Source organism: Triticum dicoccoides, chromosome 5B (genome assembly GCF_002162155.2).
Source record: "Triticum dicoccoides isolate Atlit2015 ecotype Zavitan chromosome 5B, WEW_v2.0, whole genome shotgun sequence".
Taxonomy (NCBI): domain Eukaryota; kingdom Viridiplantae; phylum Streptophyta; class Magnoliopsida; order Poales; family Poaceae; genus Triticum; species Triticum dicoccoides.
Genome location: NC_041389.1, coordinates 39,468,501 through 39,479,887, shown reverse-complemented (window position 1 = coordinate 39,479,887; position 11,387 = coordinate 39,468,501). Strand labels below are relative to the sequence as shown.

General features: G+C 46.0%; 1 protein-coding gene across 1 annotated transcript; it reads right to left on the bottom strand.

Annotated features, from left to right (window-relative positions):
* Nucleotides 1-5,654: 5,654 nt before the first annotated feature.
* Nucleotides 5,655-9,659, bottom strand: LOC119307226 (pentatricopeptide repeat-containing protein At2g33680-like). The gene is made up of 2 exons (XM_037583318.1): nucleotides 7,472-9,659; nucleotides 5,655-5,834 (listed from the first exon to the last, which is right to left on the bottom strand). The coding sequence occupies exon 1, from the start codon at nucleotides 9,385-9,387 to the stop codon at nucleotides 7,492-7,494; it is 1,896 nt and encodes a 631-aa protein (XP_037439215.1). The 5' UTR covers nucleotides 9,388-9,659; the 3' UTR covers nucleotides 5,655-5,834; nucleotides 7,472-7,491.
* Between the last annotated feature and the right edge of the window lie 1,728 nt (nucleotides 9,660-11,387).

Here is an 11,387-nt window from a genome sequence, read left to right as displayed (position 1 = left end):
AACATTCCAATTCATCCCTGATGAATCAGACCTGACACAACTCTAAGGAATAGCAGGCATGACAAACAAGCATGAATGAGTAGGAACATCATGGCTCAAGCAACTCCTACTCATGCTAGTGGGTTTCAACTATTTACTGTGGCAAAGAAAGGTCATGCAATGGAAAGGGGTTCAACTACCGCAGTATGTAACAGTTGAATCGTTGTTATCCTAGTGTAGTAAAAGAGAGCAGGAGCGAGAGAGTGGGATTTTATCGGAATGAACATGGGGGGTTTTGCTTGCCTGGCACTTTCGAAGATGATATAGCTCTTCATCGATGTCATCGAACTCATCGTCAGAACATACGTCTACCGAGGGGGAACAAACACCGGCAACAGAGAAAGAACACAATCAATGCAATGCAACAATATGATGCATGATCATGACATGGCAATATGTTGTGATTTGGGCTAATGCAACAGAAAGTCATTTTGATTGAAGTGGAATTCAAAACTACATCAAATTCCAACTCCAAATCTATTATCAAATTTGTCCTAATCATGTTTCATCCTAAACGGTGAGGTTAACTTGCTCAAACATGCATGAAAATGCCGTAAACATATTTTTTGGATTTTTCTGATCATTTTTCATATATAAATTATTTCATTTGGAGTTATAGATTAATTTCTATGATTTTTTGAAGTTTTAGGCATTTTCTGAAATAAATAAATCATTTCTGATTTATTCAAAATCCAAAAAAGCTTTGATGACATCAGCACTGTGTCACTCTGACTTCACCTAGTCAATAGGGTCGGCCAGGGTCAAACCTGATGCCTGGGACCCATCGGTCAGTGTAACAGAGTCAGTTACACAAACTAACCAGTGGGACCAGGTGAACGCTGACGTGGCAAGGTCAAACGTGAATCGTGGGACCCAGCTGTTAGTGAGACCGAGCTAAACATGGATTAATACTAACCTAATCCAAAAATTAACGGGGGTTGGTCCCACCTGTCATGGACCTAGGGGGCATTACGTTAGGTTTAACCGGGGTTTAGGCCGGCGGCTCGTCGCCGACGACGACAGAGACGGCGGGGCGGCTCGGAAATGATCCTCCGGCGACTAAATGAGTGACAGAGGGGCTCTACGTGGTGCTGGAACTCGCACGCATCCAACACAGCTGGCGACAGCAGCTCGGGTGGACCGAGCTCGCCGAAACGAGCTCATGGCGGCGCCGGAGTTCGGGTGTGCATCGAGACGGTGCTACGAGGCACGACAGGACAAGTGAGTGTGTGCGTTCGGCTCCTGGGGGCTTGTTGAGCACGATGACGCGCTCAACCTCGAGTTCCGGTGACTGGAGTGACGAAGGCGACATGGCCGGCGGTAATGTGCTCGCGGGCTCAGCGGTGAAGTTAGTTAGGGCGCGCAAACGGAAGGAAGAAGAGAGGGGAAAGATTCCAGTGCTCACGGTGAACTCGCAGAGTAGGCTAGTGGGCTCGGGGAGGCGCTGACAACGGCGAATCAGAGTCGGCGATCGCCGGTGACCGACGAGGAAGACGAAGACGATGACGACGTTTCAGGCGTCCCGTGAGCGTGTGCTTCGTCTTGGTGCTCCATGGCGTCGAGGCGGATCTGTTGTAGCATGCAGAGGTACGAGGGGAGCTCGGTGGACGCGGTGGTGCTCATCGGGGCTCTCGGACGCGAGCGAGAAGAGCGGGGGAGAGAGGCAGAGGAGACGTGAGGACGAGGGAGGGGTCGAGGGGGTTCTGCGGGGTAGCATGGCGTCGTCCTGGGGGTCAGGGAGGAAGGCAGACACGCAGGAGGTGGCCGACGCATGGGCGCGCGCGGCGACCACACGCCCTCCTGCCTAGTGGAAGGAGGTTGAAGACGGTGTGGCACTTGGTGGGCTGGGACAACAGTGTTGGGCCACCAGGTGGGCTGTGCCTGGTTAGTCCCTCTCTTCTTCTTTTCTGCATTTGTTTTCAGTTTTTTATTTCTTTCAATATGTTTTGATTTGATTTACAAACCAAACCATTTTTAAACTTTCTGTAAAATTTTATGTGAGCTCAGAGAGCTAGTCCAAGGTCACATGCGAAGTAGCCAAAAGCGGCTATTAGGATTATGGATCTGATTTAGATACTTCTCAATCCGTCGCTACAAAAATATTTGAACTTTATTTCTTATATAGCAGAAATAAATCCAACTCAAATATACTATTGATTTAAATCCAAAGTCCCAAATAATTCCTTAAAAATGTTTCTTAATTTTGGTTTGAAATATATTGTTGCCAAAATTATCAGAACAATAAAAGGGACATGTTGGAAACATTGAATGCATTTGTAGGGTTCTTTGCCCTTCTTTTATTTAAAATTTTGAGGTTTTCAAATTCCCTCAGTTCAACTTTCAGAATTTTAGGCATGATGCATGGATGCAAAGCCACTAATTACAAACATAGATCTAGGGCTGTGACAGGGGACCTCCACAAACAATACTGCTGCTTGTGAAACTGAGTAGGATAATGACGGAGCATAGTGGCTATAGCTTTGGACTCAACCAGATCCTCCTGAATAAACAGAGCAAAGATGCACGCCTTCTTCTCGGAGACGCACTGACGCATCTCCTCAAACATGGAGTCTAGGACATCCACCTTCTTCTCATCATGAGCATATACAGTACATGCAGATCCACAGTGGTGCCCCACATCTCACTGGAATTTCCAACCATGTGAGTGAGAGAAGAACAAAAACACACCTAAGAGCATCATACTTGGGTGACAATTCTGAGATAGAGCCAAACATTTGGAGTAGACCCCTCCTTATAGGCAAATGAAAGGGCATCTCGATGACGAAATGCAGGCTCCATGAATCTCCCAATGTCCTTGTGGGGCTGCCTGAAGGAGTAGCTAGTGATAGAAACAAAGTCAGGTATAAAAGCACGTCAATATGCTCATGTTCAGACATCCAGTGGAAAGATCTAGCCTCATCTCTGGAAACCACACTGTAGCGAAGAACTGAAGAATGAGGTCCTCATTGGGACGTGGAGTTTCTGCACCCGAGCTCATATGAGCTCGGGTGAACAGTAAAATCGAAAAAAATTCAAAAAAAATTCAAAAAATTCCAGATTTTTTTGGTAGAAACATTGACAAAAGTTTTAAGTGCTTGCAAAAATTCGTCATGAAATCACATTTCTAGAAGGCGTGGCAAAAAAAACAAAATCGGTACTCTGAAAATGCTACTTTCAAAAGCATTTTGGAGGCTGAATTTGTTTTTTTTTTGCCACGCCTTACATGAATGTGATTTCATGATGAATTTTTGCAAGCATTTAGAACTTTTGTCCATGTTTCTCTGAGAATTTTTTTGGAATTTTTTGAATTTTTTTTTTGATTTTTTTTCGATTTTACTGTTCACCGAGCTCAAATGAGCTCGGGAGCAGAAAGGCACTTTCGTCCTCATTGTAAGACTTATTGAACTTGAGGAACGGAATGTGACACATCTTGGTGAGAGTCTTGTGCACATCAGCATAATGCTTGGTGGTGGCGCGACACACATAGTCAAGATCCAAACTCTTGTGCGGAGCAAGCTTGTCCTTCTTGGCTTTGAGGATCTCCTCATATACCCGATGCTGGAAATTATTCCAAAAGCGAGGACGAACATTGGGGTCCTGACAACAAACATAAGGATCCTGCTCACGCTCCCTATGATAATCAGGCTTGTTCATCTTTGCAATATCAATCGGATATGTGCCTTCATCCTCTGCATCATAGCTGCCCACGCTACAATCTCATCATCTTGTGCCTCGTTCTCATTAGCCACAGTGTTCATCATCTTGAGAGTCTTACTCATAGAAATCAGAGTCATCAACCACATGAGACATGTTGGCTGCTCTCCTAGCTCTGGAAGAGTGTGATGCTATCTAAGAACTCTGCTTCTTCGAGCTCTGATTCTTTGAACTCTGACCCTGCTCACACTGGTGAACTTGGAGAGTAAACTTCTGAGAACAATCATTACCCTTGGTCTTCTTGCTACGAGCACAACCCTACTCTCCCGTGGAAGCATCTAGGAACAGTTAAAGAAAATCGGAATATGGATAAGTGCAGGAGTCGTGCATGAATGAGACAAACCTAGCATAATATAGGTGAGTGGGTCCTCTCTAGATACACCAGGGACCCGGGGTGTGAAGCCCGGGAACACGGGGTTCCCAAGGACCCAAAGTGTGCGGCAGCGGCCCCTTCTCTGTCAAAACCAAGAAATCATGGCTACACACCCATACAAGTGGATCTACTCAACTATGTATGCTAAATTGCTAGGATGCAGGCCTACACATGCAATCTACATCGAATCTCAACAAGAATATGAATGAGAATCAAAATTCATATGAGATTTGTGGACAAATCAAAGTCATGCTGGACAAGCCCGACATGGCTTCGAAGAAGGCACCAAAGAGGAAGCTCGGGGCCCGAGAGGTCGCCGGAATGATGGAAGTCAACAGCAGCGACGGCTGGGGCAACTGGGTGCGGTGGGGAGCAAATGAGGCAATGGAAACCTGGGGGCTAGACTCGAGAGACCGTGGGCCTAGAAGTGTCCAGGTCCACGGAGGTGCCTCTGGAGTTCAGCTCTGGGGTGTTGAGGAATTTTCTGAGACTTCTCCAATGTCAGCCCAAAGAAGACCACGAGGAGGGGACACACGTTGCCAAGATGTCCTGGCTATATGGAATGCACAAAATGAACTCTTGCAAGGGTGAAAACACATGCCTTGAGTTAGGAAAGATGGCTTGGGAAAGAATGTAGCTACCATGGAATATAGAGATCTTATGCACTCATATTTGCAACAACAAATAGAATCCAAATGAGGAGTGCACCTCTTTCACTGAAATTTTATACTAGCATTATAGTTCCTCCGTTTCAAAATATTTAGGACAAACCTAGAACTCTAAATATTTTGGAGCGAATGAAGTACATGTATGATATAAGATGGAGATAGTAACACACCTAAAGGTGTTGGGTTTGTGACTGATCTAGGATAGGACCTGTGCACTAATACTTTGATATAGCACATGCATGAGACGCTGTTGGTAGGTTGGTAACAGAGATCCGCTCCACAAACACTGTCCATGGCAGGACTATTCCCTGGAAAGGGATGGTTGTGGTCTTACTGAAACAGCATCCATCTGGTCCCGCTTACTGGTTTCTTCGAGCTCAAACGACGCGTTCCCAAACATTCTCACCTGTTTCCTGGCACAGGATATTTAGCCAAGATAGCTCACTATCTGCAGCCCTTTCAACAGTTTTAACAACTGATGCCCTTGCCATCCAATTCTGTCCTCAACCGAGAAACCTCGACCTACAAGTGACGATGCAACAAGCTTTATTATTGTATACTGTCCTGAACAATTAGATAGAAATGTAGAGGTTTATCTGCTTTACCAGTCCTGTTAAATCAAACCTGGAGATTGTCAACCATCCTCTTGTTGTCGCCAACACGAGTATGAAGTGTTCCAATATTTTTCTGTACAGGAGGAAGAAAATAACAGAATAAAATAACTGGTTATAACTGCAGCAAGGTCTTTCGTTAATTGTAGCATAATGGATTGTGCATATCCACCATAGGTGAAAAAGCTCATATGCTAGCAGTGCAAATATTTATGCAATGATAATAAGATATTTCCAACTTTTACATACCAGCAGTAAAGCTTTTCTCCTAATAGCTCTCTCTTGCTAATCAGATCCTTCAAGGTAACATCATGAGCGAATAACCAAGAATAACAGGTGCTCATTTCTTCAATTACCCATCCAATCAAACTTCAGAAGTGTCCTTCTATGCCTGGACAGATTTAAGTGACTGACAATGTAGTATTGCTCCTAGAAATTAGAAGGTGTTATCCTCGGCTAGATAATATAATACTACAGTCATGAGCTACGTTAAAGTACAGCAGAAAATAACAAACAAAAATGTGTAGCTCCAAATAGAGGGAAGAATGGTAGAGTACACTTCACTTGGATGTTTCACATAGGAAAATTCAATCAGTTTAATACATACAAAATTCAGTGTCTTGCAAAAATGGTGTCTCCAAAGAAATATCATAGAAAAGAAGGAGTCTACCAGAAGCCGAGTACATACGCAACGTATAATTTGCAAGAAGAAGATATGGACCTTAGCAATTAAGTAGTATGTATTCCCGAACAATTGTTCTAATGCTCATTCTGAATCTGTTGCTAGATATCCACTATCAAAAAAAATTCTCTACGACAAATCAGAATTGTGATCTTAAAACAATTTATGCAGAGAGTACATAGTTAGCAGGAAAAAACAATTAGCAACGCAAAGAGAGATAATAACTACCTGAAATTGCTTAATTACGCTACTCACTAGCCACATCCTAGCATGTACTCGAAATGCTGCTTTCAGCTACTCTCTTTTCGTTGCTCTGATGTCAGTAAGCATTTTTTTCTATTCTGAACTGCTTTCAACTACTCGCTTTTCGCTGCCACTGAGTAGTTGAAAGCAGTTCAGAATTTTAATAAAAAATCACTGGCATCATCCTCCAAAAAGGAATAAATGAACCTTTTGGAAGAAGTGAAGTGTTACATCTGACATCTCAGCGGTGTGAACCTATGCAATATTAAGACAATAGCTAAACCTCTAAGTTTTCGTCCTACTAACTGACGAGCAAAACATCTTATGGAATTAGGCACAAAATATTTAGTGTAAGAGATAGCTAAATCATATTTTTCATCAACATAAAAACAATGAAGCATGGGAGCATATAGATGCCATGTGTTTTTCTCTGCAATTTAACAAAAAAGAATTGTAGACGCAGCGGTATAATGAAAAGGATCTGCAGTTGTGTCTGCCTGTATGGAGTATGGTTCTTGTTCATGCCCGGCAGAGGCACCATGCTCTCATACAAAAGTCTGCCTGTTAGACAACATCGCAAACCTTTCGTGGACAGTGCAGCCATGCGGGTACTGCCATGCTTGGGAGATGATGAGTACTCTTTCCTACCAAGTAGATGTCATGCAAGCATCATTTACAAAGTTTAATTACCTATGAGTTAATTACTGATACTTTACATTTTGTCATCTTGTTACTTCGTTTGCTTAAGAGCAAATAAGAATGAGGATACTGAACGAAGTATCAAAAAAAAAGGATGGGAAATTTACGCTTTGTTGGTCCTCATTAAACTCAAGAAAAGGGGAGTTGGACATGGTGTAGAGCCAAAAATAATTTTACTTTGCAATTCCACACTAGGAAGTTTTATTCATAAAACAGGGAACAATTCTAATGGCACTAACACTGAGTTACACAATAGAAGCATATCAACTAAGCTAATGAACGGCAACTAAAATGTCACTTAACAATGATGCCTAGAATGGTAGAAACAGTGAATTCGTTTCGCACAAAATAAGTTCAACATAAATACTGCCACCAAATTTCACAGCATAGCTTTTGTTAGTTCCATTTTCTGAATTCAAGAAGAAACAATTGAAGTACTCACTGTTCTTGTCATTTGAGAAGTCAGCTAGAAACTACCGATATCAACTCGAATTGATCTTCTTCATGAGATTCTCTCAAATTATCCAGTTCTTCAACCCATGCAAATTTAAATCTTGGACAGTACCCTTCGTCCTTCATGTGTTTAGCGAGCCTTCTCAACTCTGTATTTATATTTTCCGCCTCAGGATGTTGCTGCTCCCCAACAACAAACACATGGATTTTGCTGTTAAGCTCAACCCAGCTGCATCCTGGATCTTTGCTAACTCCTCTAGATCTCATCAAATGCCTCACCCGCTCAACATCAGTCCATTTTCTCTGGGCAGCATAGATGTTTGACAACAATATATATGCAGAGGAGTCCCCAGTACCTAACTCCATCAGCTGCTCACCTGCATATGCTCCGACATCAAAATCCCGTATACTGCGACATGCTCCCAATAATATACGCCACAAACATGTTCCATGGTCAATACTAATGGACTCTATGAAATCTTTTGCTTCATTTAGCATCCCTGCTCGGCTAAGAATATCAACCATGCAAGCATAATGATCCAGCCTAGGAGTTAAACCATAGTCTGTGGTCATTGACCTAAAGTAAATCCATCCTCTGTCAACTAGGCCCATGTGACTACAAGCACATAATACATTAATGAATGTTATATGATCTGGAGCAGTGCCCTCTAGCTTCATCTCCTCAAACAGGTCAAGTGCTTCATTTCCACGTCCATTCTGAGAAAATCCAGAAATGATCGAGTTCCATGCAATAACATCCTTATGAGGCATCCTTCTGAATACAACCATGCCATCGTCAAGGTTTCCACACTTTGAATACATTGTAGACAAGGCACTTCCGACAGAAGACCCCAAACCAAACCCGAACTTGAGTATTTGCATGTGCAATTGCTTCCCTGGCTCCAATGCTGCGAGGCCAGCACATGCTCTAAGAACACTGGTTATAGTCAAGTTAGTCGGAGTGATGCCCTCCTTGTCCATCCTGGCATACAACCTCAAGGCTTCCTCATGCTCCCCATTCTGCACATGCCCGGCAACCATAGCCGTCCAAAGGACAATGTCAAGCTCATGAAATTGATGAAAACCTTCCTTTGCATCAGTAATACAGCCGCATTTGGCATACATGTCCACCAGTGCGCTCTTCACATACACCTGCGCTTCAAGCCCAAGCTTCACCATCAAACCATGTGTCTGCTTTCCTTCCATCAATGCTCCCACATCACTACAAGCATTGAGCACCCCAACCAAAGTGAACTCAGTTGGTGAAAACCCTGCAGCAAGCATCTGTAAGAACATTCTAAATGCGCTTTCTGCATTCCCATTCTGCGCGTAGCCAGTGATCATCGCAGACCAAGTGATGGAGTTCCTCTCCTTAGACGACGCAAACACATGGAATGCTGCATCCATACACCCAGCCTTTGCATACATCGTGACAAGCGAGTTTTCAACCGACACAAACACCACCAACCCATCCTTCACAGCCAACCCATGCAGCTGCACCCCCATTGGCAAGCCCGACGGCACACTGACCGCACTAAGAACAGCCGTGGCCGCAAACTCATTTTTCTGCAACGGGCACTCTGCAAGCATCAACTGGAAGATCTCAAAGGCCTCCTCCGAGCACTTTGTGGAAGCATAGCCCGCCACCATGGCGGCCCAAGAGAACTCGTTCCGCACCGGCATTTCGTCGAACACCCTCCGGGCATCAGGGACGAGGTCCAGCTTGCAGTACATGTTGAGCAGAGAGGTGAACACGAACACGTTGGAGCTAGCCGAGGGGACCTTGCAAGCGAGGGCGTGGGCGGCGGCTCCGGCGGACGCGGAGCGCGCGCGGGCAGCGGCTGTGAAGACGGCCGCAAAGGAGTGCGGGGACGGGAGGATGGCGGGCGAGGACGAGAACATCATGGAGCGGAAGTGGGAGAGCGCGGCGCGCGGGTGGTGGTGCGTGAGCGGGTTGAGCAGGGAGTTCCAGGAGGCGACGTCGCGGGCGGCGGCGGGGATGCCCGCAAAGACGGCCAGCGCCGCGGCGAGGAGCGGCCGCGGGAGGGAAGCGTAGAAGGTGATGAGGGAGTTGGAGACGGGCGCGTGCGAGGCGGCGCCGGACTTGAGCGCCCAGGCGTGGAGCGCCTCGCCGTCGCGGGCGCGGGCGGCGCGGCGGAGCTGCTCGATGAAGTGCGTGTGGGATATCTGGCGCGCGGAGGCGGAGGGCGCCACGCCTGCCATTCACGCGCCGGCGGGCGGGGCGGGCGGCGAGCGGGCGGGTGGCGCGGGCGGCGACGGCGAGCAGGCGGCCGGGGTGGCGGCGACCGGCGAGCGGGCTCTGGTGCCTCGAGCGGCAGCTATAACCTGAAAACAGAATAAAAAAAAGAAATAAAAGAGGTGCAAACGGTGTACTATCGCCTTTCTGGTTAAAAAAGCTCATGGGCAATTTGATCAATAAAATACAAATGTACATATCATTAAAAAATGTTTTTTTACATGGGATACATCAGGCACCTGGAAAAATTATTCCATCGATCACTTTTATCTTGAACCCCTAGATCGTCATCCAACGGCCAAAAACAGATTGGATATTGTTTATCTTTAACCACGTATCCATCTTCCTCGCGTAGCACAAGCCTATCCAGACCTGCTCGCATGCCTATGCCCGTCGCGGCCGGCGGCTACCGTCGCCTCGTCACCCCACCCTTCCCTCGACCTCGCTCCACCCTCGTGTTGGCCGCCGCCCCGGCCAATGTCATCAGTCGTGCCCTAATGAGCAACCCCATACATCCTTCCTGACCCCCCTACATTAAGTTTCTTCCTCGCCTCCACCTGAGACGTCGCAGCTCGTTGCCGCTCACAGCCCTGTCTCCGGCTCCGACGAGGTCCTAGCTCGGCCTCATTGTGGCCAACGCTCGTTGCTACTACTCCTCATGCCATCCCCACCTTCGGCCTCGTGTTGTGCGGAATCGACTGACGCGCTGAAAAATTAGGCGTGTCACAATTAGCAAAACCGATTTAACATACATAAAGTCTGTTATGTTGGTCAAACTGTCGATTAAGACTAGACATGTGCCTTTTTATAAAACAAAAAAGATGTAATAGTAATCAAGACATTAACGACCTGAGTGGCAGTTTTTGAAGGAAATCTCTAGAGTATAAATTTTGCGAAACCACATAAAAAATTCAAATTTCTCTCATTTCACATCTCTTAAGACTTATAAACAACATTACAATATCACGTGACATTCTTCTATGTGAAGGGCTAGCCCTAGCCTACCGGTACGAAGAACCCATTACAGCGAGTGAGTGGACATCAACAATAATGGCAATAAAACCTAAGCAACACGCTCACGGGTGGCAACGGATTGATGCGGATCGGATATGTCAGGACCCCGACTCGATGCCACATAGATCTAGCATGTAACACTTCATATCACTTTGCGGCCTTACGCACGGTATTCCCACGGGTGTCGCCTTACCTTTACCCGGGACCGTTTGCGCCTTTTGGCACACGTATATGACAGTGTCGCTAGCATCCATATGATAAGGAGCCCGGGCTGACATGGCTAGTCGTAAACCCAAAGTGGCACAAACTTACAGGGACAGGCATCCATGACCCAGCATCGAACGTGTCGGTCATCAGCGAGTGAATCCAGGCTGTAGCACTGGGCTAGCAGGACTCCGGTGAACCGGGCTGTAGCGGGCTAACAGGACTCCGGTATTCATCGCGTGACATTTCCCCGAAGGGACAGACACAGGAACGAAGAAGGACACATGCCGGCCAGCCTAAGTGTTCCGGAGCAGTAGCAAGCTACCATGGCTCGGTGGAAACACTAGGAGACATTTCCCGGTAAGAGAGGCTACTAAAGATAAACAACTAGATAGTCAGATCCCACACATACCAAGCATTTCAATAACAT

Bases quoted from the DNA above. Each gene is read 5' to 3' on its own strand.
- LOC119307226 (XM_037583318.1), bottom strand. From the start codon at position 9,387: ATGATGTTCTCGTCCTCGCCCGCCATCCTCCCGTCCCCGCACTCCTTT.